The following is a 27,597-nucleotide window of genomic DNA, read 5'->3' on the forward strand; positions in this document are numbered from 1 at the left end:
AGGGACTAGGGGCTTTATTTGTTCATCTGTCTCAGAGTGTGTGTGAGTTCTGGAGAGCTACTCAATGAGGATACATCTGAGAGAACCACAGGACTCTAACTAGTGTGCGACTTTTAACACGTCACAATGAGGGTGAGTGAGTGGTTTTCATTGCATTCTTCTATCAAAGTTAGTTTTTAAAATTGTATTTAAGTCTAAATGTACCATAAAACTAGCGTTTGATTACTAATATTAGACTGGCATGTTCAGAGTGTGTTGCTCATATATGTATTTAGTTTGTTATTGTTGAGTCAAAGGTGTTGTTACGTGACTAGGGCTTAAACCTATTCCTTCATGTATGTATTAGTGCTCCTTTACAGCACAATTAAACAGCATATTGCTTTAGAAGTGTTCAGGTAGCCCCACTTTTGATTGGAAACACTCATCAAGCCTGGCTATAAACTCCAGGACCAGAGGCTCAGCAGGCCTGTATGGAAACAGATCAAATGATTACATTCCCTCCTACGGTTCCTTCAGCCTCTGTGTGTTTCAGAGCGCTTTTAAAACTCAGGGTGTGCCACCATGATCTTAAACTATTTCCTTCCCCTGGGGGACCATCTAATGACAACTACAGAGGACCCTTTAAACTCATAAATGAGGGTCTGCTGTAGTCCTGGTCTAAACTGGGACTAAACGTCTCTTTTAGAAGTGAGAACCTCTGTGTTCAAGTTCTTGACAGTTTTAGACTGAAAAATGCATCATAAAATGGATGATGTTGCTCTTGGCTTTAGTGGAGTGGCGTGAAGTGGAGATAATTAGCTGTTATAGTATACAGCAATTATTGGTGCAAATTGTAGTTGACGAGAAGTTTTCTGTGATATCACCCCTTCAGTATTTAAAGGGTCTCTGGGATGTTACAGAGCCAGAGGAATGAAAGCACGGGGGCTTTTCGTAATTCAGATGTGTAATTTTCTGGATGAGACAGCCCTGTCAGGTGAAGACATGTTGATGCGATTCTGATAAGTGATTGAAAGTTGTCCTGTGTGAGGAGCCGTGGATTTTTGAAGCAATTTATGTCACAATTGATCAGTTTCAATTTTCTGGCTCAAATTTGTACATGTATATTCAGTATGGAAGCTTGTTTCCGCCATGGAATAAAATAGAATAAAGGTAATTGCGATTTTTTTTATCTCTCTCTCTCTCACAATTCTGACTTTTTTTTCTCGCAATTGCAATTTTGACTTTTTTCTCAGAATTGTGTGATATAAACTCGCAATTGCAAGTTACAAAGTCAGAATTGTCGGATATAAACTCGAAATTCTGAGAAATAAATTCAGAATTGTGAGATAAAATGTCGCAATTATCTGTTAATTTTTTCTTTATTCCCTGGCGGAAGCAAGCTTCCATAGAAAAGAGCCATGGGAACAGTCTGAACAGATTCTCTTCAGCCATGTTCCTCCTTTCAGTTTGATCTTGGAGATTTAGAAGGCTGATGATTACAGGTTGGGCTAATTAAGGGTTTGGAGAATACTCATTACAGTGCTCCACAAATCACACTGAGCTCATCGAGTCTCTAGTGCACATCAAAGAGAGTACGCACAACCTGCTGGGATATCAGCCTGGCTCTTTTTGTTTATCTTCCTTTTCTGGTGTGGATTTAAACATGTGAAATTATTTTACCTCCTACAGCAGGGTTTCCCAGCTGGAGGTTTGTGATGGAGCGGCACTCAAGAGATAGTGATTTCATGAAAATAAAATATGTATTTTTTTTTAAATGTACACTTAGTCTCTTATGCTCATTAAGGCTGCATTTATCTTATCAAAAATAGAGTAAAAAAAATAAAAAATAATATTGTGAAATACTACTGGAAATTAAAATAACAATTTTCTGTTTTATTATAATAAAAATATAACTTATTCCTATTTAGTTTTATGCAAAACGTGATATTTTATCAGGATTTTATGATTAATATACAATAAAGTTATTTTTTAAAAATAGATTTATTTGAAATAGAGGTCAATCCCATGCTGGTGTTGCTTTTGTAACATTATAAAGGTCTTTACTGTCACTTTTGATCAATTTAATGCATTCTTGCTTAATAAATATATTAATTTCTTTCAAAAAAAAAAAAAAAAAAAACTACCTTAAACTTTTGAATGGAATTTTATAAAAGTAAAACAATAAAACATCATATGACCTCGAACAAATTGCAAACACATGAAGATGTACAATTTATATGCAGATTAGCATAGCAAAAAAATAATTGAATAATTAAAGTGATGGAACAAAAGTTTGTAACCCCTGTCCTATAAATAATATACAGTTTATAGGCAGCCAAATATTCACATGTTGATTATCAGGCAATATGAGTATTAATCATATTGATTAATAATAAAAATATATACACAGTAATAATGTGCATCTCATGTTTTTGGTTAATACCTGTAAATGCCATGTTGAAAAGCTGCGAAATTGAGCAAGAAACCACAATTGCATTAATAAATTGCATTTATAGGACCTAAACAGCATTTTTTCATGCATTGTAACAACACAAAATATTACAGCCAACCTGGCAAGCATTTATAGGTATTAAAATATCCTGAAAATGTGAAACGTTTGGTAACCCTTTAGTTTAGGGTCCAATTCTAACTATCAACTAGTTGCTTATTAGCATGCATATTCCTGGGATATTGGCTGTTTATTAGTACTTATAAAGCACATATTAATGCCTTATTCTTCATGACCATATTCTACATCCCTTAATCCTACCCAATACCTAAACTTAACAACTACCTAACTATTAATAAGCAGCAATTAGGAGTTTATTAAAGTGTATTCTTTCCATTTATGTACCATACAGTCTGTGTTACTCAATCTAGGCCAAATGGCATGGCCAAAGGTCACACTGAGAATGTGTCTTTGAGGTGGGCCTGACTGGCTTAAGAGGGCAGCTGTTACCACATTTAGACCCCCCAGGCTGACACGACATGAGTTCTGTGTAGATGCAGAGTTGTTTCCGTGTGTGCTGTAAGTGAGGGCCTGTTCTGACAAGCGCTATGCGTTGAGTGTCTGTGTGTGCTGAAAACAGGGCCGCGTCCTCTCGCTTGAGGACAGGGTCTGATAAGAGTCACTCCAGACAGTGGCGCTTCTGTTTATTTCCTCTCCTCTCTCTTTAGATTGGCATCAGTTGGATGCTGAGAGCCAGAGGCTGGCGCAGAGGAAATTAGATAACGTGAGGGCAATTTTTTGCCACCCCTGACTCATCTCTCTCTCTGTTGTGTTTTAGGAACGGCAGCGGCTGGAGACAATCTTGAACCTATGCGCCGAGTATAACAAGGGCGATGGGCCAGCGGGAGATCTAGGCAGGATGGGCGTCTCTGGGTTTGGCTCGAGGGATGGGCTTAACAGACGTCCTTCCATGGACAGTGTGAGCAGCGCTTCCCTGAGGGTGGCACAGAGACATCGTGAGAGCCAAGAGGAGAACCTGAAGGAGGACAGCAGTAGCACTGAGAGTGCGCAGCAGGACGGACGGACCCTGCCAGTGCTCCTAAATGGACAAAATGGACAGGTCAGACTCTTTTTTCCTTATTTATATCAGAACAGTTGTCGTATTATTGGGTTATGTGTTTTCACCATTAGCAAAGTTTGGATCTACATTTTAGTTAAAAATGTTGTATTATTACAGTAATATTTAAAAGTTTGCTGTCAGTAAAAAAATGTTTGAGGAAATTAATTCTTACTGCAAAGTTGCTGTAAAGACTTTAATATTGCTACAAAAGACTTGTATTTCAAATAAATCCTGAAAAATATGTATTATGTATGTATGATTTCCAAAAATATATTAAGCAGCACAACTGTTTTCAACTTTGATAATAATAAGAAATATTTCTGGAGACTTAAGTATTGTCTGCTGGAAATTCAGCTTAGACATCACAGGAATAAATTAAATTTAAAATATATTATTGAAAACAGTAATTTTAAAGGGGACCTATTATGCCCCTTTTTACAAAATGTTTTTGTGAGCTAAAATGCACCGTTTTTGAGTGTGACCCTTTAAATGCAATTGAGCTGTTGCTCCCGGCCCCCTTTCCAGAAGAGGGCGGAGTTTCAATAACTCATGGCAACAACAAAACAGAACAATCTCCCGCACCAAAAATGTCTAAAAGGGTGTTCATGTGCAAATTTTAACTAGGAAACTCTTGTTTATGGTAGTAACGGTAGAACATGAGGTCAGCATCAGTTCTGGATATGAAGTTTGAGCACGAAGCATTGGTACTGACCCATCTTTCAGAATCAACCTTTGTGAAAATTCATGTGGTTTGAGGCGTTATTAATGTCCATACCTACCCCTACTATTATAGGCTGGTTGTTTACACACTGTGGACACACATCAGTGTTCAAACACCTTATAAAAGTGAATTTTGCATAGTAGGACCCCTTTAAATTGAAATAATATTTCAGAATATTCCGCTGTAGTTTTGCTCAAATAAACACAGCCTTGATGAGCTTAAGTGATTTCTTTCAAAAATATTAAAAATTCTTACTGATTGGTAGCGTACATAAACAGTAAATCACATAAGCCGTGTGTAATGTGTGTTCAGGCAGAGGACTCTCTCGGATCAGGCAGCATTGGCCGTCTGGAACTGGGGTACCTGGAGGAGGAGCGGGTCCGAGTGCTGGCAAAGGTAGATGAGCTCAAAGCTCGAATCACAGAACTGGAGCAGCAACTTCAGGAGTCCAAACAGGAGGTGAGCCGCTCTCCATAAACATTTCTGTATAGCTAGTTAAATACACTACAGAATATACAGGAAGTCCTTTCCTAATTATAGTGGATAAGAGCAGCAGGAAGTGATGCGTAGTGGAACAGAGAATGTCAGATGGAGCTCTAGGGTGTGTTTATGTGGCCTGTGTGAGAATTGCTGTATCTGACGTGTTGATCTGGACAGGCGGAGATGGAGAGAGCTCTGCTGCAGGGAGAGAGACAGGCCGAGCTGGAGCAAATCGAGGCTGAGACTGAGATTATCAGCCAGCTGCAGCGCAAACTCAGCGAACTGGAGAGCACCATCCAGAGAGAGAAAGACAAGGTAGGACACTCGTAATCGTAATGTATCATAATGTAATCGTCCCATATTCAAACACACATTCCATAATAGGACATTTACCTTGCTGAAAAATCCAGCATAAACCAGCATGAATTCCATGTTGTTCAAGGCAGGTATATAGTGCTGCTTGAAAGTTTGTGAACCCCTTGCAGAATCTGTGAAAGTGTGAATAATTTGAACAAAATCAGAGATTTTTTTTCTAGTACTATTCTGAGTAAGATATTTTACATAAAAAATGTTTACATAAAGTCCACAAGACAAAAAAAAATAGCTCATTGTAACGAGGTTAGTAGATATGGGAAGAAGGAGGCGGGAACCGGCGAACATTGAGCAAAACTTTAATCTCAAAATAAACAAACAAAACGAAAGTAATGCCGGCAGACCCTCGCGGACGTCTGCCGGCCACACAAACATAATAAAACATAATGTAAAGTCCAGGCCTGGTCCTCTCTCGTCCTTCACTGATGTCGCTCCTCCTTTTATGCCTCCGGAGCTCCTCCGTGAGAGACTCGAGGCCGGCACGCCTCGCAGGTGACGCTCATTATCACTCGCGTCACCGGCCTCGCGCCGTTCCCTCACGGCTCTCGCCCGCCCTGGTCGCCACATACCCCCATCGCCCCTCGCAGGCCGGGGGGTACTCCCGAGACTGCGCTCTACTCCCCCCCCGGGGCCTGTCTCGGCGGCCGCAGCACCTGGGGGTAAGGACAGACGAGACGAGAGAAAGGAGACGGAAGCAAGGGGAGCGACAGGACGAGAGAGGGGAGAGAGGAAAAAGAAAGAGGGGAAAAAAAAATTCTGGGTCCGGTTCCCAGACACACTGCCGCTCGGTCCTCAGCCTGCCGGGAGGCTCTTCCTCGCGGTGCCATGCGGTGGCACTGGACGCTCGGTGGACGGCCCGATCCTCGACCGCCTCCTGGCGGCCGGCGATGGCTCCTCCGACTGAGGGCAGCCGGCAGCGAGTCCCCCGTCCCCTGCTCCTCCCCTTCATGGCGGACGGCAGCAGGCTCCGGCCCACGGCGAACGGCGGCGACTCCTCCGCTCCCTCCTGGACGGCAGCCACCCCACCTCGTCCCAGGAGCACGGCATCCGGGTCTCCGTCCCACCTTTCACTAGGCTCCAGCACCACCGCCTCGGGCAGCCTCTCGCGGTCTACACACCCTCCCGCGCTGCCCGAACTCCGCAGCACCGCGATCCCCCTCAGCAGCGAGGGCTCTTCGACAGCATGTCCCTCCTTCCTCCCGGGTTTCGGCACCAATGTAACGAGGTCAGATGTGGGAAGAAGGAGGCGGGAACCGGCGAACGTTCAACAAAAGTTTAATCTCCAAAATAAACAAACAAAACGAAAGTAATGCCGGCAGACCCTCGCGGACGTCTGCCGGCCACACAAACATAATAAAACATAACGTAAAGTCCAGGCCTGGTCCTCTCTCGTCCTTCACTGATGTCGCTCCTCCTTTTATGCCTCCGGAGCTCCTCCGTGAGAGACTCGAGGCCGGCACGCCTCGCAGGTGACGCTCATTATCACTCGCGTCACCGGCCTCGCGCCGTTCCCTCACGGCTCTCGCCCGCCCTGGTCGCCACACTCATTTTATAAAAACGACCCGCTCAAAAGTTTGTGAACCCTTGATTCTTAATACTGTGTGTGGTTACCTGGATGATCCACGACTGCTTTTTTGTTTTGTGATGGTTGTTCATGAGTTCCTTGTTTGTTCTGAACAGTTAAACTGCCCAATATTCTTCAGAAAAATCCTCCAGGTTCTAAAATTTCTTCAGATTTCCACCATCTTTTGCATATTTGAACCCTTTCCAGATTTTTGTTCGGAAGCAATTTTGCTCCTGCCCTTCGGAAGCAACAGAAGACACTTAAATGTTTGCCAGAAGACAAATTATGTAGAATATTCCTTGATCTTCAAATTCAAAATGTTTTCACCCCCCCGGCTCTTAATGCATCGTGTTTCCTTCTAAAGCATCAGTGAATGTTTGAACCTTTTTTAATAGTTGAGTTTGAGTCCCTCAGTTGTCATCAGTGTGAAAAGATGGATCTGAGAATCATACAGTCACTGCTGATGATTCAAATACGCAAAAGATGCTGGAAAACTGAAGAATTTTTGGGACCTGGAGGATTTTTCTGAAGAATATTGGGACTCAAGAACCACCATCATAAAACATAAAAGCAGTCGTGGATCATCCAGTTAACCACACACAGTATTAAGAATCAAGGGTTCATAAACTTTTGAACAGGGTTATTTCATATATTCAGCTTCTTTTTTTTTTCTTGTGGATTTTATGTAAACATTGTTTATGTAAAATATCTTACTCAGGACAGTACTAAATAAAAAAGACATGCTTTTTGTATGATCCCTCTTATTTTCTTAAAATTATTCACGTTTTCACAGATTCTGCAAGTGGTTCACAAACTTTCAAGCAGCACTGTAGACCTTATTCATAGCATCACCATCTTCAATTTTTAACGGGAATGAAAGCGAGGCTGTGAGGGATAGACATCCATTTCTTCAGTGGATTGTGCTGGTTTTGATTGTTCTGCTGACAAAACACTGCAAAAATATCTTTCAAAGAAATTTCAGTAGACAAAAAATCACCAGACAATATGAGCTGTGGAAAATTACAAGTGATCTAGGAGCTTTATATAGCTTTTCACAGTGGATGCCATTGAAAACACGGCAAGTCCATCCATCACAGCCTTGCTTTCATACCTGTCATGGCGCTGCTCTAAATAAGGTCTATAATGCTGGTGGGCCATCAGCACTCCTGCTTCCCATGCTGGTGAACAGCATACTATGCTGGTCCCAGCATGCAAAACATAAACCTTAAGCTGGTGACCAGCAATGCTGTATTTTTCAGTAGGATATACATTCATTTTTCATTTAGATGTAAAAATGTTTCCATAAAGGTGCGGTCATATTTATCGTTGTTCTGCAAATTTTCCAGTAATGTCAATATGAATCTACGCGATGCCGAAAGATTCCGCCATGCAGATTTTGCGATTGGTTTAGTTTGTCACATGAATTCACTATGTAGACCAACAGAGAGCTGCTTGGATTAAAAGTGATTTCTTTAAACATCTACACTATTGACATTTTTTGCCCACGAAATTTGTGACCGCACCTTAATTGTGGAGTAAAGAGTTTCAAATCCCCATCTGGACTGTTTTTTTGTTTTATACTGTTGAGCCTCTCTGGACTGAACAGCCTTTTCTGGTCTCTGACATTCCTTAAAGGCATACCATTCTGCCGGATGGCCACTCAAGGCCCATTCTGGTCTCGATTGCCATCCCAAGGTAAAAAAAACAAACCCAAAGAGCGACATTGTTCATCCAAACTAGCCAAATCTCTTCCCATTACATCTGGTCATTCTCCATCCTACAATAGAGGATCTGAAGATGATAGTCACATTTAAATGCAGTTCACTGGTTTAGTTTGGGCAGAAAACCAAGGTTCTGTTTGGTAATCAAGCATTCATTCACAAGAGGTGTTGTCTTTTTCCTCTCCTTTTGTGGTGGTTCTCATCAGGTCCTCTACAAAGCTTGGCAACACTAACAAGCCTTCATTAACCTCTAATCTCCTCACTGCTTTTTTCTGCACTCACAGTCTCTCCGTTTCTACCGCTCGCCCCCTCGAGTTCAAAACTGTTTAGCTTAGCGCAAACTCGAGCTTTGGGATTAGAGCGCTGGCTTTGAGGGACAATAGCTCCAGTGGTGCGAGACTCGGTGACTGACAATGTGTGTCTTTTTGAAAGGCTTTTCCTGCATGCTGTTTTGGAATTCCAGCCTTTATTTCCTATCTATCTTGTTTTGGGTTTCTCTGGGTATTTTAGTATCATTTTTCGATTCTGCCAAGTATTAGGCTCTCAGAGAAATAGTTCATCCAAAAATTAAAATTCTGTTATTATGACTTTAGTATGACTTTCTTTCTGTGGAACGCAAAAGGGGACATTTTGAACACGGTTCTCTTCGTTCTTTTTCATGCAATTGCAGTGAATGGGGACTGATTCTCAGGCTTAAAAAAAGGATGCAAAAGCAACATAAAAGTTAGGGCTGGGACAATAAATTGACGCATCAATCGATTCTGAGATTCTCCCTTAAATCGATTGTGAGCTCTTAGCTGGTTTTTAACCACACACTCAAATGCTCACAAAGAAGAGCACTGAAGAGCTCTTGTGCGTTCGGCTGAGTCTGAGAATGTACTTGCACCTCAGAATGCTTTTATGACGTTAGATTAATGTAAACAGCCTACTGCAAACACTCTTGTAATTCGCTTCAACCTTTTCGAAATTTATGAATGATTATTTTATAGAAGGTTCAAGTGGTGTGTGTAAGGAACTGGAAGCAAGCGGAGTATGGCTGTTTCTAAAGCAGTGCCATCTGCTGTTAAAAACTAAACTCAGAATCGATTCGAGAGAGAAACGCGATGCATTCGGAAAATCTCAGAATCGATCCAGAATCGATGAATCATTCTAAAAGTTTTAACCGGTTGAAAAATTCTCCTTTTATGTTCCACGGAGGGGGAAAAAAAGCTCAAATTGGTTTGAAATGACAGAGGGCGAGCAAACAATTTTCATTGTTTGTATTAAGTATTAAGTATTAATGTTGAAAAGATAAAGAGTTCCACTTTGGATTGCAAGAAGATTTGTCCATTGTCCATTTAGGCCTTTATTGATCAATTTGTTTGCTTTGATCCCATTTCCCCCCATGGGGATGGCTGCCACCACGCTCATGTTACCAGTCTTTGACCGGCTGTAATTTGTACTAGATTGATCTTGACTGCAAACAATTTGTGCAGTGTTCGTGCAAACATAGATAATTCCCCTATAAACCTTGGAAATGGCTTTTTTACGTTCTTTAAACAGAAAGTAGTTCTGTCTGTGCTTTGATATATTGATTTTCTGATGTGCTATATGAATGTGCTCATATTAGTCTGGAAGAGAACACAATGCATGAATTCAATGTGCATTAGAGTATCTCAACATATGTTGACTAACTTTTAAAAATATATACAGTATATACTTTTTTTCTCAGAATTGCGTGATATAAAGTCACAATTGCGTGTTATAAAATCAGAATTGCGAGATATAAACTCACAATTGCGAGTTATAAAGTCAGAATTGTGAGGTATGAAATTGAAATTCTGAGTCTTTTTTCCTCAGAATTGGACTTAACATTCAACTCGCCATTGCGAGTATATATTGCATAATTCTGAGAAAAGATATATATAGATTTATAACTTGGAATTCTGACTTTATTTCTCTCAATTGTGAGATTGTCTGGCAATTCTGACATTATAACTCACAAAATTTTGAGAAAAGAAGTCAGATGTAAACTCGCAATTGTGAGAAAAAAAGTCAGAATTGTGAGATAAAAAGTCGTATTTATCTATTTTAATTTTTTATTTAGTGGCAGAAACAAACTTTCATGGAATCAAGTATGATACTATTGCAAATCTTTCTTTTTATGATAAAAGAAAGAATAAAAGGCTAGCTTCAAACTAGACAGCGATCCCAAACAATTGAATTCCTGCCGTCTGATATGGCATAATCTCATCTAAACAGCACATACCAGCAGAAATTCCTTACATCTTTGATATATACAAGTCTTTGATCATGAAATGCCTGAGAACAGAAGTCTGTTTGGCCCTGTTGACGGCCTACAGTCCAGTGCCACGTAGTTCAGTGTTTTATAAGGCTTAGTGTTCATCCTTTCCGGCTCCACCCACTCTGTTGTGACCTCTAACCTTGGACGCTTCTGCATGGCGTGGATTTGAGCTGTGTTCTCTTTCTCTCCCCTTCCCGGATGGTGTGTTTTCTTTCTAGGAGAGGGCTAATGTTGACGTGGAGCGGGAAGCCCTGGAGAGGCTTCAGGATGGGTACAATGAGTTGACGAGCCAGCTCCATAACTGCCCTGAGTCTCTGAGGGAGCAGTTACAGGAACAACTCAAGAGGGTCAGTGACCATCAGGAACATCAGCACTTTACCAACTGCTTCCGATCCACAGCCCTGGCTTCATAAACCCTACCTCCAGATACACATTTCCAACAAAGTTCTTTTGGGCTGTCTATGCACCAAATCCACCATGATGATCCCAGTAGAAATATTATTCCATGTTTATTATTACTAGGAATTATTGGTACTGGGAACACCATGTTTTAATTCTTGTCTGCCTTTGATTAGTGCACATAAGAAAGTGATAAACTGGTGGTCAGTGGTGAAATGTTGAGAACTTTGCATGCTTTTGACATATTTTTGGGTGTATTGTTGAGGTTTCTTTTATGCTACTGTTTGGTGCCACAGTATTAATACCATGTAACTTTGTACTAATCTATTAATGCAGAAACTAACGCAGTGCTAGTCTTGTTTTGACACCTCTCACTTATCTCATTTGATTTTCCCCCCAATCCAGTTAAGCGCAAAATCCGCCCCACAGCCAATTTTACTGGTCAACACAATCACGCAGTCACCTGACAATTAAAGTTCAGAGTTCAGAAAAATCAATGATGGATCTACGGAAGAGGATTAGGGCCAAGCAATAATAAAAAAATAAAACCATCTCGAGATTAAAGTTGTTAAATTTCGAGAAAAAACTCGTTAAATTTCGAGAAAAAAGTCGAGATAAAATGTTGAGAATAAACTCATTAAATTACGAGAAAAAAGTTGTTAAATTATGAGAACAAATTCAATAAATGATGAGAAAAAAGTCGTTACATTTTGAGAAAAAAAATCGAGATAAAATGTTGAGAATAAAGTCATTAAATTACGAGAAAAAAGTTGTTAAATTATGAGAACAAATTCGTAATTCGTAATTTTTCTCGAAATTTAACGCGTTTATTCTCAACATTTTATCTCAACCTTTTTCTCGAAATTTAATGAGTTTAATCTCGAGATGGTTTTATTTTTTTTTATTATTGCTTGGCCCTAATCCTCTTCCATATGGATCAGATCACGACAAACATGCTATTTTTCTGGATGTGCTATTGCTACCAATTCTATACTAAGGTTAGGGTAAAGGATTAGGATAGGATTAAGGTTTAGCATGTGTTTCAGTGTGATGTAGGCAATCAGTACTGTGATTGACATGACCAATAAAATCTTTTGAATTGCTTAGGGCGGAGTTTGCGTTTAATTTGTCTGGGAGAAAATCGTGCACTTCTCTCTCTATATACCACACAGATTGATACATTTGCCAAAAGATGTATCTCGGTTTGATTTGTGTAAAAAGAAACTAAAATTCAATGCAGGACTTTTTTGTTTAAAATATGAAGAAATATAGCTATTTTTTTCTGTTTGATTTGCATGGTTAAAGAAACCTCTTCGGACAGTGCTTGGGCAGTGTTTTTGATGACTAGCCCTTTTTTTGCAAACAGAAATATCCCAAGGGTTGCACAAGAGAGATGTCATGTGTGCACTGAGCCTTCAAGCTTCCCAATGTCAGAAAAGCTTTGATGAATTGACAGCAAGTTTTCCAGTGTCCTTGAGATCTGTACATAGAAATGACAAGACTTCTCTGCATTATAAACAGATTTTGCTGCTTTCATGAGATTCATTTATGATCTGAAGGGCGAAGTCTCAGAGATATTACTCATTATTCAATGCTTAGATTATATTTGATGTTCTTGGCTTTCAGTTGTATGTAATATGATATGATAGATCTTGAAGGGTTCTGGAAGAGTGTATTATTTCCACATAGATCTTTGTTTTTCAACTAAACCCCTGGGAATCCCTGAAGTTGCTGCAGGACATCTTTGAAAAATTCCCTGTATTTCAAAATGTTTTTTATAAATATGGTTAATGTGTAAGCTATTTTAATTTCTGGTCAGTTGGTTTGTTCATGTTACATTTTTAAACCTGTTATTAAGTTACCAATAATTTAAAAGAAAAGATAAGAAGAAAGTTAATATTAAATAAATTAATATTTTTAGCTAAAATATTTCTAAAACTATTTAATATTGTAATATATCCCTGGGTTGGATAAGATTGACAGCGCTTAGTGTAGCATAATGTTCCTATCAGTTCCTCCCTGTGGCTTCTTTTGCTGACTCAGCTTGGCTGCTGCAGAACTTGCTCAGTGCTGTTGTTTATGGGATGCTTTGATTGGTCATTGACCCCTTGCTTGGTTGCATGTGTGTGTAGGAAGCCGAGACTCTTGAGGCTGCGACAAAGCAGTTTGAGGACCTGGAGTTCCAGCAGTTAGAGAAGGAAAGCAGTCTAGAGGAGGAGCGTGAGACCATCAGCCAGCAGCTGCTGCAGGACAGAGCTCAGTACCACAGCAGCGTCACCAAAAGAAAGGTAAATAGCATACACACATATAACAAAACATGGAACCACCAAGAGCACCTCAAACTCTTGTCTAAATTGTTGTTTCCAGGACAAGGTTGCAGCATTGGAAAGCCAGGCCAGTCAGCTGGGAATGCAGGCTGCTCAGGAGTATGAGAGGCTGGCCAAGGACAGAAGCATCACCTTCCAGCTGCTACAGAAGGTACAGAAAATGACTTCCAAATCATTAAAGGGAAAGTTCACCCTAAAATTAAAGGATTAGTTCACTTTCAAATTAAAATTTCCTGATAATTTACTCACCCCCATGTCATCCAAGATGTTCATGTCTTTCTTTCTTCGGAAAGAAATTAAGGTTTTTGATGAAAACATTCCAGGATTTTTCTCCTTATAGTGGACTTCAATGGACCCCAAATGGTTGAAGGTCAAAATTACAGTTTCAGTGCAGCTTCAAAGCATTCTACACGATCCCAGATGAAAAATAAGGGTTTTATCTAGAGAAACCATCACTCATTTTCTAAAAATAAAAATTTTATACATTTTAATCATAAATGCTCATCTTGAACTAGCTCTCTTCTTCTTCTCTCTATTTGAATTCCTGCAGTGTAGACACTGCTAAGTGTATTACTGCCCTCCACAGGTCAAAGTTTGAACTAACTAATATATTTACACTAGCATATTGTATATGACAATTTAGTTCAAACTTTGACCTGTGGAGGGCAGTAATACACTTAGCAGTGTCTACACTGCTGTAATTCTAATAGAGAAGAAGAAGAAGAGAGCTAGTTCAAGATGAGCATTTATGGTTAAAACGTATATAGTTTTTACATTTTTTTTTAGAAAATGAGTGATGGTTTCTCTAGATAAGACCCTTATTCCTCGTCTGGGATCGTGTAGAACGCTTTGAAGCTGCACTGAAACTGTAATTTTGACCTTCAGCCATTTGGGGTCCATTGAAGTCCATTATATGGAGAAAAATCCTGGAATGTTTTCATCAAAAACCTTAATTTCTTTTCGACTGGAAATTTTAATATGAAAGTAAACTAATCCTTTAAGTCATCATTTACTCACCCTGGTGTTGTTCTAATGCCGGGTGCCCTTCTTTCTTTTATGAACCACAAAAGGAGAATTTTTAAAAAATGTCCTGCTTGCGCTCGTCCATATTATGGCAGTGAATAGAGATCAGAATCAAGCTTTTTTTAAAAAGAGGCAAAAGTATCACAGAATGATCCCATACGACACGTGCCATATAGTCCAAGTGTTCTGGGGGTATACGATAGGGTTTGGTGAAAAACAAACCGAAATTGTATGTATTATTTAAAAAAATTCTTGACCTTGACTATCGGTCTTTTTTGTACGGCTGCACAATGTGCGTGTTTGTAAGACTCATTTCAGCATCATTACTCCAGTCTTCAGTGTCACATGATCCTTCTGAAATCATAATATGCTGATTTGCTGCTCAAGAAACATTTATTATTATCAGTGTTGAACAGTCTATTTTTGGAAACCATGATACCTTTTTAACTGATTGACTTGGAATCCGTGTTTCAGGAAAAAGAAAGGCTGGCCAGTCTGGAGAGAAGATACCAGAGCCTAACTGGTGGAAAGCCGTTCCCCAAAAGCTCCAATACTATAAAGGAGGTAAGAAGAATTGTAATATGCTTGATGAGCTAGGCTACAAGAATAACTACTGAAATACCTGCTTCTCTGCATGAAATAATAATTAATTTGTTGGTTAACATATCTTCAAAATGTTACTGAGGTTTTTGTGTGTATGATCTTTTGTGACTCTAAAATGGTTGATGTGGTCCCTTAGTATGATTCTTTGCAAGACATTTTGCAATTCACCTTTGTGAACTTTGTAGTTTGGCTTTCTTGGGTTAGGAAAGCTATAAGGTTTAGCTTTTTAGCCATATGTTCCTGATAGCATACAGTATGCATCTCATGTGCAACCGTAATAATTGGGTTAGCAAAACAGGAAATGAAATCTTTTAGACTCAGGATATTGTTTGACTTATAAACCTCCGCCTAGGATGTGCTTCACATCAGCGAGGCTGACCTGTTAGACGGTGACCAGCCCTACTCCTCCCCTTTTCATGCTTCCTCATTCCACTCATATCCCATCATGCCTCAGGAGGTAACTGAACTAACTGTTAGTGCATGCAGCCTGGAGCTTCTAAAACTGCCAATATTGACTAATACGTGCTCTGAGAACATGGCAGCACAAAATATCTCAATTTGTGTTACGTTACTGAGAGCACTTGGGATCTCAAGTTTGGAGGCTTTCCAAAGGCAAATTACACTTCTTCGGAAGATTTGGATGGGGTTAATTGAACTTATATCAGTGTTGAATAAAATTATATTTTTGTAGAAACCAGGATACATTTTTTTATAGGATTCTTTGATGAACAGAAAGTTCAAAAGAACAGCATTTATTTGTAATAGAAATCTTTTGTAATATTGTAAAAGCCTTTACTGTCACTTTTGTCCAGTTTAATGTATCCTTGCAGAATGTATTAATTTCTATTAAAAAAAATACAAATGGTAGTGTATATCATTTGATACTTATAAAACTAAGTAGATATTTCTAAGTGTAGTTAGCTACTGTTTGTTAAAGGTCCCGTTCTTCATGATCCCATGTTTCAAACTTTAGTTAGTGTGTAATGTTGTTGTTAGAGTATAAATAAAATCTGTAAAATTTTAAAGCTCAAAGTTCAATGCCAAGAGAGATATTTTATTTAACAGAAGTCGCCTACATCGAACGGCCAGTTTGGACTACATCCCTCTACTTCCTTCTTTAATGACGTCACTTAAACAGTTTTTTGACTAACCTCCGCCCACAGGAATACACAAGAGTTGCGTTTGTAGAGTGTGTTTGTCGCCATGTCGTCGAAACGCTGTTATTTTCATCCCGCAGTCCAATCACCGGGTCTGATTCCGGCTCAAATTGATAGGGTAAAATTAAAGACGTGTTTACAATAACACTGAGCGTATGCATCTCCACGTTACGGTAAGAGGCGTGACCTTTCCGGGCAAGGTTCGCTAAGCTGCTGTCGAATCACAACACAGGAACCGCTGGCACAATCAGAACTCGTTATGTATTTCTGAAGGATGGACTTCATAGAACAAGGAAGTCATCAGCCCCTTTTTATGACAGTGGAAACAGCGGTATACAGATAAGTAAATTATGTGAAAAATACTGTGTTTTTTTACACGCGAAACATGAACACATGTTATATTGCACACTATAAACACAATCAAAGCTTCAAAAAAACACGAAAAACGGGACCTTTAAGAGTTTGCAGAGTAGCTACTTTTTCAAAATTAATTTGACTGTAGTTGTCCTACTTGAAATGAATTTGTAAGAGTTATATAGAGTTATGTCATCGTTGGTCGAGCTAGGCATTCCTGTCACTGTAGGTGTATGAATATGAATATGACAGAACTGCTCTTATGGGGTTTGGATGTGAGTAAACTGACGGCTGAACTTCTGTCCTGCGTGAATGGGTTGGCTGTTAACGTGTCTCAGGAGTACTTGAAGATGTCGGATGTTTATAAGATGTATGGGAGTGATTGCCATGACATCCAGCTCACCAACGCTTCCTCACATGGCCTCTCGCTTGCCCTTGACCCAGCTGTAACTGCCCCCCGTGAGGTATCATAGCTGCTCTCTTCTTTCTGCTTCTCTCTTTCTTCATACCTTTAGCTATACATCATATACATGACCATCGCCAGGCATTATAATAGGGTCATGCTATGAATCAGGTGCCTTTTCCAGTTTGAAAGGATAATTTATCATAAACATTCTGACAGATAATGTGTTTAAGAGTTAAAAAATTACACTACGCCATCTTAGGGTATGTTTACATGACAACAATGTAAAAAAAAAAAACGAAAACATTTTTTCTTTGTATAGATGACAACGCTGTCAAAACGATCCCTGTTCACACGGATCTGTGAAAACAACTTAAAACGCTGTATTGTGCTGCCAGGCCAGTAGTTGGCGATGTCACTTTGTAAAGAAAGACTAAGCGCCTGCACACATACGCATTCTTTTACAGAGCACTCGCTCCAATCGCACATGCCTATTAACTAAACACTTAATAGGTATGTGTATGTGCATGCCGTCAATGTTTTCACGGTTTCGTTTTGAAAAGAGTGCACTTTGAAACCCGTTTTCAAAAGTTTGTATTTTCAGGCCCCCAAAATACTGTTGTTGTGTAAATGAATGTCCAAAACTCATAAAACGTTTTCAGTTTTTATTTGAAAATGGTGAATATAATTTTTTTTTAATATAATATAAATTCAGATTATTTTTAACTAAAAACGAAAACTATTAAAAAACATTTTTGTTTATTGAAATAAAACTGAAATAAATTAAAATATACATATATAACTCAATGAAAATTAGAAATGTTGACTTGGCAACTAACAGAAATAAGTTTGTTGAAGCACTAAAATTATTAACTAGACATATAATTACAAACTAAACTCAAATGAAAACTAAAATAAAAATAAATTCAACCTAAAAAACTAATGAAAATGACAAAATCGCATAACAGAATTACCAAAAAATTAACAACAATTAAAATGAAAAATATAATAGTGTAGTTATTAAAAACTATGGTGGATATAAATAATACTAGAATAACACTAGTTTGGATATAATTATGCTTTCAGAAAAAAAAATGGTTTATGCTAATAGTTCATAGTTTTAGTTTAATTTGACAGCCATGAAGTTCATTAAACTACAAGGTAGATATATAGATGCATATAAATAATAAATCTAGAATTCTTTTTTTTTTTTTCATATACTGTATGTTGTTTTAATTAAAATGTACAAGTTGTAACAGATGTGGGACAGATCAAAAAAGAAAACAAATAGATAAAGGGACAAAAATGGCACCTGTTTTATAGAACGACCTAATATCTGATCAATCTCTAGGCTTGTTGCAATAAAGCAATCTCTTAGGGTGATGATACACGGGCCAACTTTTTGAGCAATGTTGCAGAGCGATGTTGCTTGGGCGCTTTCCCATTGAAAATTAGCAACAAATTTCAGTATAAAGTATCTAGATAGAAATTTGTTGCCCATTCTCAATGGGAAAGTTCCCAAGCAACATTGCCTCGAAAAGTTGCCCCATGTCATCATCACATTTACATGTTAGGTTTTGTCCTGACCAGCTGCATTTTGTCATTCATTCGCTTTCTATGACATTGTTAGATAGTTCTGCCCATAGTGAAATCTCATTGATTGAAATCTCACTCCACATAACTGTATATCAAACATCAAGTGTTTTCACTTTCACTGTGGACAAACTACCTACCTCTGTAAATTTAGCACATTGCTCCTGGTTAGGACACAGTATAAAGGATGATGTTTATGTGTTGCAAAAATTGGTAACTGAATATCTTTTTTACAGTCAATTATGTGTTCTAGTTACTAACTTTAAGACTTTGTAGAAAAAATACCCTTCTTTACAGTCTCCATAACACGTTGTCTTCTCTTTCCTGCTATGCTACTTGCTGTTTTTCCCCCCTGCCTGTGTCCGTGTGTCGCTCCTGGATGTCAGGAGTATGTGACTGTCGGCCAATTAAACCAGATCTATGGGATGCCGAAGGTGGAGTCTTCCCCTACCTCACCAATCCAATTACTTCAGACTTCTCTAGCAGACTCCGCCTTCTCCTGCCTCCCCTCCCCTCATGGCTCCTCCCTCTCTCTCTCCTTTGAGGTGTGTCTCTTCTCCTCTGTTCTCTCTCGTTTGATTCCTTGTTAGGGCTGGGTATCGCCAACTATCTGTGTCATTCTGCCATTGAACAAATCATTCAGTTGCTCATTAACACTCTTCTCTTTCTCTCTCTGGCATTCCACCGTCCCACCTTTCTCTCTCCTGCTCATGCTCTCTGTACTAATGGATGTGCTGCGTGTGTTAAGCGTCAGTCGGATTGGGGCAGGCCTCAGATGCCGGCTCTAGATTTAGATCGCTGGTACCAGGAGGTAATGGCAGCTGGAGAAACAAACCAGCTCTGCCCTCCTCCCCTCCCGGCTAAAGCTTTCTCATCACGCAAGCCTGTGCAGGTAACAGCCAAAAGCTCAGCTGTCTTTCACCTTCTTCTGCTCTTCCACATTTTCATACTTCATCTTCATAGGCCTCACTATGTGTCTAAGTAAGGTTTTTTGGGGGTGTTTTTTTTTTTTGTGAGTGTCGTGTAATTTTGTTTGTTTTTGGCTTTTGGCTGATCATCATAAGGTTTTCTGCCATCTTCTGTTGTTGTACTATTGCAGGGGTTCCCAATCCTGTTCCTGGATATCTACTGTACCTTCCTGCAAAGTTCAGCTCTATCCCTGATCAAACAAAGCTGAACCAGCTAATTAAGATCTTCAGGGGCACTTATAACAGAGATGGATTTATTATTGGACGATACGAGTGTCTGTGGCTCTACCATTGGAGAAAGCTTAACGGCAGGGTTGCTAGGTTTTCACAACAAAACCCGCCCAATTGCTACTCAAAACTACCCCAAAACTAGCCTAATCACGTTTTTAGGGTGGATCCCCTGGTAAAAATAGCTTTCTGGGGGTAAAATTTGCATTTTTGTCAGGGTTCCCCTAGTAAAATTCGCATTCCAGGGAACCCGCGAACATGAAAAACAACTCTTGGCAAAAGTGTTAAAGTAGCCCAATTCTGTGGGAAAACTGTGGACTTGGCTACACTATTTAACAGCTAACTTGGATCACATGTGCCTTGATAACCGATCACATTATCTAGGTAGTGACTAATGGGGATCCAAATAAACAAATAAATAAACAGCCTTGACAGAATTGAATTTCGTTCAGAGTTGTGCGACAGTCAATCACTGTTTGCGGATACCATAGAAATAAATGAAAAGTGGCGTAAACTGAATCATACCTGTTGCGCAATAGTCCGTGACTTCTCTTATAAAACAGCATTTTTTGTGTGTGTAAACTGTTTAAGAGCAAACATGTTGAAGATTAGCCAATGGGCTGTGCATTCATTAAATGATAAGCTGTTTCCTCACAAAAGCGGATTATTCAGCATAGTGAAGCCTCTCCTCCATTGATATCCATTAAAAAAAAAAACACCCTCTTGTCTCCTTCCCTGCATACCACAGCATTAGCAGGCATTACGCTTTTTTCGGCAAAGGCTGTGTCTACATAAATTCGGAGACATTTGAAAACTGAGTTTTCATTTAAAAACACTCCTCATCCACAGCTAGCATTTTCAAGCGTTTTTCCAAAAGTTGCTCATCCACACTGAAACGTCTGAAAGCGCTTAAATCACCTTACTGCGCATGCGTAAAACATACTAAAAGCTCACGAGATGATGCAGAGAGAACAGATGTAATAAAGTTCTCATGTTCAGTTCTCTTCTGGCAGAATCATTTTATTAGCATAACATTGCATCACTTACTGTACTGTTAAGTCCAGGTCGCGCTTAAAATCAGCTTTAAAACGCAGCTGTCATCATATTTTGCGACACAGGACAGAAAATGTGAGTAAATTCTGTCATCTTTGCAGGAATATAATACAAAGATTCTACAAAGGAGCATTTATCTTGAGCAGTACTGTTAAAGGTGCCCTAGATTCAAAATTTGAATTTACCTCGGCATAGTTGAATAACAAGAGTTCAGTACATGGAAAAGACATACATTGAGTTTCAAACTCCAGCTTATGTAAATCTCATTTGTTTAAAAGACTTCCGGAAAACACGCGGATCTCAACATAACACCGACTGTTACGCAATATTTGCATATGCCAGCCCATGTTCCCAACATTATGAAAGCATTAGACAAGGGTAGCCAGTAACGTCTGGATCTGCACAGGTGAATCAACAGACTAGGTAAGCAAGCAAGAACAACAGCGAAAATGGCAGATGGAGCAATAATAACTGACATGATTCATGATAACATGATATTTTTAGTGACATTTGTAAATTGTCTTTCTAAATGTTTCGTTAGCATGTTGCTAATGTACTGTTAAATGTGGTTAAAGTTACCATCATTTCTTACTGAATTCACGGAGACAAGAGCCATCGCTATTTTCATTTTTAAACACTTGCAGTCTGTATAATTCATAAACACAACTTCATTCTTTATAAATCTCTCCAACAGTGTAGCATTAGCCGTTAGCCACAGAGCACCTCAAACTCATAGAGAATCAAATGTAAACAATTTAAATACTTTACTCACATAATTCGAAGCATGCATGCATGACGAACATCTTGTAAAGATCCATTTGAGGGTTATATTAGCTGTGTGAACTTTGTAAATGTGCTGTAATATAATCGAGAGCTTGTGTGGCAGGGAGCGCGTGAATTAAAGGGGCGGCGCGCTGAAAAAATCAGTGCATAGTTAATGATGCCCCAAAATAGGCAGTTAAAAAAATTAATTTAAAAAAATCTATGGGGTATTTTGAGCTGAAACTTCACAGACACATTCAGGGGACACCTTAGACTTATATTACATCTTGTGAAAAAGCATTCTTGGGCACCTTTAATGTAAATAGCAACTATAGATTTCTATAGGTACAATATTTGCATCGTTTTCAAATACCTCCATTTTCACCATCCACGCTACAGCACGAAAACTGCGTTTTCAGATTTATCCACTTTGGAGAGTGTTTTCAAAAAGGTCTGTTTTCCTTGACAAAAACGCTGTCTTAGTGTGAACGGTAGGCAAAAACAGAGAGAAAAAAATGAGTTTTCAAATGAAAACATATTAGTGTGGACAAGACCTAAGGTTGCAGGCTTGCCTTCAAGTGGATTTGTTCAAGAGCACTTATAATTATAGACAGGTGTGTTGGATCAGGATTGGATCTAAACTCTGCTGGATGGTAAATCTCCAGGAACAGGATTGGGGACCCTAGTGTCAAGAACCATCTATAAAAGAAAAAGGTCTTTTGTTAAAGGAATAGTTCACCTGAAAATTAAGATTCTGTCTTTATTTACTCTTTTACTAACCCTCATGTTGTTTTAAACCTGAAAATTTCTTCAGTGGAACACAAAAGGAGAAGTTGAGCAGAATGTCTAAGCTGCTCTCTTCCATTGCAATTGAGAGTGTTCAAGGTTCAAAAAGGATAATAATGGTCTTGCACTATATAATAACTTTAAGGAACAAACTGAATTTTAAGTCATTATGCTTTTAAAATCTGACAGACGTGATTACCATTTACTTTTAATTGTATGGAAAAGAGCAGCTTGGACATTCTGCTTAATAACTCTTTTTGTGCATCATGAAAAAAACATAATTCTGGGGTGCGTTGCCTAAAGCATCGTTAGCCAATTATGGTTGCAAGTTCCAGCATACTTCAACGATTCAGTGTTTCCCGAAACCATAGTTCCAATGAACATTCGCAAACTGCATCACAAAGTTGTGTGGTTGGAACTACAGCTCTCAACCTGTGGTTAGAAGCATAGTTTCTTGTTAGTATGACGTTAACTTAAAAAGATCATGCTCTTAAGCAAAATAAGCACCCTAACATGCAATATATTCTATCTTGCATTCCAAATATATACTAATTCCATTCTACATCTTTTAGTTTGTTAAGAAAAGTGGCATTTTTGGAGAGTGCACATGTGGGGAAACCTAGAGGGAACTTGCTATTGTTCTGGAAATAAAGCAAAACAATGAAGTACAAAAATAGTGAAGCAGCCTTCATATGCCATGTTCACTATTTACAGCAATAATGTGACATTAATTTGATCATGAACTGATTAATTAGCAGACGTTAGTACTCAACCACCTGCGCAGCATCATTAATTATATTGTTGAATCAATGCCGTTTAAAGGACGAATGTGCGATGAAGTTAGTACGATTTCGGGAAACAGCCGTAATAAGATATTTAATTTCTTCAACAATACATCGTACCATTGTGGTTAAGCAGCAAGTTATGTCGTTGTACTGGAAACGCACCCCAGGATTTGAAAGATATGAAAATGAGTGAATGAATGATGAGAGAAATAAAATTTTTCAGTAAAATGTCCCTTCAAACAAACTTTTTACTGGTCATGCATGTTTGTTAGTTGATTGTGCAGTGAAGCGTGTTAAGCTATATACACTACTGTTAAAATGTTTTAATGTTTTTGAAAGAAGTCTCTTACGCTTACCAAAGCTGGATTTATTTGATCCAAAATACAGTGAAAATATGAATATTGTGAAATATAATGTTAAATATTATAATTTAAAATAACTGTTTTGTATTTTAATGATTTAATTCATTCCTGTGATGGTAAAGCTGAATTTTCAGCATCATTACTCCAGTCTTCAGTGTCACATGATCCTTCAGAAATCATTCTAAGATGCTGATTTGATGCTCAAGAAACATCTCTGTTTCTTATCAATGATAACACACAGCAAAATCTCCAGAGTTAAATCAACTCTGCTCAGAGTACATATGGTCCCTCTCTAAATAGTGTTAAAATAACACTGAAGCAGAGTTAAAGTTAATGAGATAATTATACAATTAATTAAGTAATGATTGTGCATTAGTGATGAACACCTGCTGTTAACAAGCAGAATCACTGAAGAAAAGAGAAACACAAGAACTACAACTGACTTCAGTCACAGCCTTATTAATTGTTTAATTATCTCATTAACTTTAACTCTGCTTCAGTGTTACTTTAACACTATTTAGAGAGGGACCATATGTACTCTAAGCAGAGTTGATTTAACTCTGGGGGTTTTACTGTGCAGTTGTGCTGCTTAATATTTTTGTGGAAACTGTGATGCAACTGTAAAAACAGCATTTATTTGAATTGGAAATCTTTTATAACACTATAAATGTCTTGACTCTCACTTTTGATCAATTGAATGCATATTTCCTGAATAAAAGTATTCATTTCTTTTAAAAAAAAAAAAAAAAAAAAAAAAAATCTTACCCCAAATTTGATCAGTAGAGTCAACAGAATTTGTCCTCTTAGTCTTTGTTAAAATCAAGGCACAAGAAATTTTGTTATCACAGTACAAAAAGTCGTTTGCAATGAGTAAAAGAAGACTGAATTTTACACCTTTTATTCTGTTTAGTAACATGATAAAGCAGCACTTCAACTCACATCAAGTCTTTCTGGCCTACAGGTGTACCGCTCTCGACTGGACAGTGATTCCAGCCAATCGTCACTGAGACCGAAAATCAGCGCCGGTCTGTCCCCCACATACACTACGGCTACACTGGGACGCAACACTCCTGCCAGGGTAAAATATGGCATTGACTCTGTTAGCCTCTTGCCAGGGTAAATTCTCTCCGTTACACCCTTGCCAGAGTAAATAGTGCATTTACTCCCCTGTTATCAGAATGTCTTGCATCATTTAATGTGGTCATTTAGCCCCCTCCTTATTGTTAAATATGCTAGTGGAAATAATTGTTTGTTTTGTTTACCCAGAGTCCTCTGATGGTAGCCAACAGCACCGGGAGTCTCCCACGCAACCTGGCAGCCACCCTGCAGGACATCGAGACCAAGAGGCAGCTGGCTCTTCAGCAGAAAGGTAATGAGAACAGCAGCTTGACAGCTGACATGTTACAGATGGTTGTAAAATCAACATAAACATCTGATGAGCCATCAAACTTCAAGGAATGTCTCAAACGAAAATGTCAGTATTTACTCAACTTCATGTTGTTCCAAACCTACATGCTTTCTCATTTCCACCATGATTTTATTTCTCATATTCATAGTGTCCATGGGAGGCCAGTTTCTCCATCTCTTCTTTTGTTCTCTTCGTTAGTTTTAACTTTTGACCATCAATCATCCTTTGTTGTCCCTTGCCCTCAAACAGAATTCTTGCCCTCCATGTTTGTGTCCTCCTCCAGTACGGACAGTCCCACAGGTAGAGCGAGCTCTGAGTAGCATTGGACTGCCCTTCATCATAATCATCATCCTCAATTTTAACTAAACATTTTGTGCACTTCTTCCCCCCCCCACTGGAACGGGCTTGACAGTGTCCAAATGTTCTTTTACACCCAATGTTCTTTTTTTCCACTGATGGCATTCTTTAGATATATGTATGGGATTAACCGTGCATGGATTGAATGATGATATCAGTGATAATCTATAAAAAAATTTATAGATAAATGGTTTCATGCACTATTGAAAGCTGCGCTGCCAATCAAAAGTTGACTGAATTTGTTTGTAATGATCTCAAAACCTTATGATTTATGCTTAAATGCTTGAAATGACTTTTTATGCAAATATACATTGAACCTAATCTCATTTCTACTTATGAAGACAACATTTTTTTTATTATTTTAATGCATTTTTTAATTCTTTATTTTTTTTAAACTTTTTTTTTTTGCAGTTACTACATAATTCCCATATCTCACTGATTATTTTATTTTATTTTTTATTAATGCATTTTTTTAATTCTTTCATTTTATTTATTTTTTTTTTTTTTTACTTTTTTTGCAGTTACTCCATAATTCCCATATCACAGGGATTATTTTATTTTATTTTATTTTTTATTTATGCATTTTTTAATTCTTTAATTTTAATTTTTTTTTTAATTTTTTTTTGCAGTTACTACATAATTCCCATTATTTTATTTTATTTTATTTTATCCCAAATATAAGATCAGTTTAATTAGGTTTTTTTTTTTTTTTTTTTTCATTATTTAAAAAATGTTGTGGTTACTACATAATTCCCAAATAATAGGGAGCATAAATATTATTTTAAATATTATTTTAATTATATAAATTTAATTTTACTATGCGTGTAATTTAATTTAATTTTATTTGTTAAAAAATGATTATATTTTGATGACAATTATTGATTTATTTTTTTTTTTTTAATATTTCTTAGTTTTATGACTTCAGTATTCTAAAATGTAATAAAAAATGAGTAGATAAGTTGAAACTTTTGACTGGTAGTGCACAAAGGGATCTTCAATCAGAGGTACTGCTTGGGCTGTTTATTCAGCACACATACGTTGCATATTTTATATGTGTATGTGTGAGGCATAGTGGAGCAATAATTGTGGGCAAACTGTGCCATCCTAAATGGATGTGCAGTCACTTGGGTTTCAAAGCACTATGTAGTCACTATGCAGTAGGGTTTGGCAGTTATCTTTGACCTATAAATGCTTAGTTTGCTCAGTTTTGCTCACATAGTTCAGTGCATATCCAGTCTGTGGATCTGACTTTCATGTATGTGATTTATCTACATCAGGTCAGCAGGTTATTGAGGAGCAGCGGAGGCGTTTGGCCGAACTGAAGCAGAAGGCTGCAGTAGAGGCTCAGTGCCAGTGGGAGGCGCTCCATGGCTCTCAAACTCAACTCAACAATCCCTTTTCGTCAACCTCCGCGCCAGTCATGCACCACTCCATCCTGCACCACACAGCGCCCTCTTCTGGGGAACAACCGTATGACACCCTCAGCCTGGAGAGCTCAGACAGCATGGACACAAGCATCTCCACTGGAAACAACTCTGCCTGCTCTCCCGACAACATGTCCAGGTTCGACATTTCCTAAATCACTTTCTCAGAACACTTAGCCAATGGCTCTGTGACAGGAATTAGGGGCGGCCCCGTGGTTTTTCTCCGCATGCCTGTCCCAGGCTAAATTATCAACCATCTGCTTAATGACTTTTAGTGAGTATGCTCCAAATTGAGACTCCAAATCACAGGGAGTGTATATGAGTCATATTTATTGGCATTTTTATTTTATTTTATTTATTTTATTTTATTTTATTTTATTATTAAAGCTCATTTAAAATCAGTTTAATTATTTTTTTAAATTATTACATTTTTATTTTTAATATGTAAAGCAAGGTCATCATTTTAAACATTGCTTTTATCAGTAATTGTGAGGGCTTTGATTATGACAAATTATATTATTTTAAATAAAAATAATATATAAATCTTAAAAAAATATTATAACTTATATAAAAATATAATGTACACTACTGTGCACAAATTTGGGATCAGTGAGATTTTTAAAATGTTTTTGAAAGAAGTCTCTTATGCTCATAAAGGCTGTATTTATTTGTTCAAAAATAGTTAAAACAATCATATTGTAAAATATTATTACAATTTAAAATAGCTGTTTTCTATTTTAATATTTTAAATATTAATATTTCTTTCAAATAAAAAAAATCTTCATGAGCCCAAACAGTTGCATATATTATTAAAAATGTATGTAATATTACATGTATATTTATATATGTAATATTAATGTATATTTTCGATAAATTCACATGGATGTAAACACTCATTGTGTGTAGAAGCTGGGA

At 38.0% G+C, this 27,597-nt stretch overlaps 1 protein-coding gene across 16 annotated transcripts in view; it reads left to right on the top strand.

Annotated features, from left to right (window-relative positions):
- The window catches only part of phldb1b (pleckstrin homology-like domain, family B, member 1b), a 96,708-nt gene that overhangs the window by 57,515 nt on the left and 11,596 nt on the right, over nucleotides 1-27,597 (top strand). For 7 of the 16 annotated variants that reach the window (XM_048159697.1, XM_048159700.1, XM_048159695.1 and 4 more), the window contains 15 exons: nucleotides 3,267-3,548; nucleotides 4,582-4,728; nucleotides 4,927-5,064; nucleotides 8,321-8,380; nucleotides 10,909-11,037; nucleotides 13,222-13,377; nucleotides 13,457-13,567; nucleotides 14,914-15,003; nucleotides 15,395-15,499; nucleotides 16,892-17,017; nucleotides 18,936-19,094; nucleotides 19,298-19,441; nucleotides 24,455-24,571; nucleotides 24,760-24,862; nucleotides 26,536-26,821. In XM_048159697.1, coding sequence (XP_048015654.1) covers nucleotides 3,267-3,548; nucleotides 4,582-4,728; nucleotides 4,927-5,064; nucleotides 8,321-8,380; nucleotides 10,909-11,037; nucleotides 13,222-13,377; nucleotides 13,457-13,567; nucleotides 14,914-15,003; nucleotides 15,395-15,499; nucleotides 16,892-17,017; nucleotides 18,936-19,094; nucleotides 19,298-19,441; nucleotides 24,455-24,571; nucleotides 24,760-24,862; nucleotides 26,536-26,821 — 2,153 coding nt within the window. The remainder of the gene's footprint in view (nucleotides 1-3,266; nucleotides 3,549-4,581; nucleotides 4,729-4,926; nucleotides 5,065-8,320; nucleotides 8,381-10,908; nucleotides 11,038-13,221; nucleotides 13,378-13,456; nucleotides 13,568-14,913; nucleotides 15,004-15,394; nucleotides 15,500-16,891; nucleotides 17,018-18,935; nucleotides 19,095-19,297; nucleotides 19,442-24,454; nucleotides 24,572-24,759; nucleotides 24,863-26,535; nucleotides 26,822-27,597) is intronic. The other 9 variants (XM_048159704.1, XM_048159709.1, XM_048159702.1 and 6 more) reach the window with 8 other exon arrangements.

This window comes from Megalobrama amblycephala, linkage group LG16 (assembly GCF_018812025.1).
Source record: "Megalobrama amblycephala isolate DHTTF-2021 linkage group LG16, ASM1881202v1, whole genome shotgun sequence".
NCBI classification, from domain to species: Eukaryota; Metazoa; Chordata; class Actinopteri; order Cypriniformes; family Xenocyprididae; genus Megalobrama; species Megalobrama amblycephala.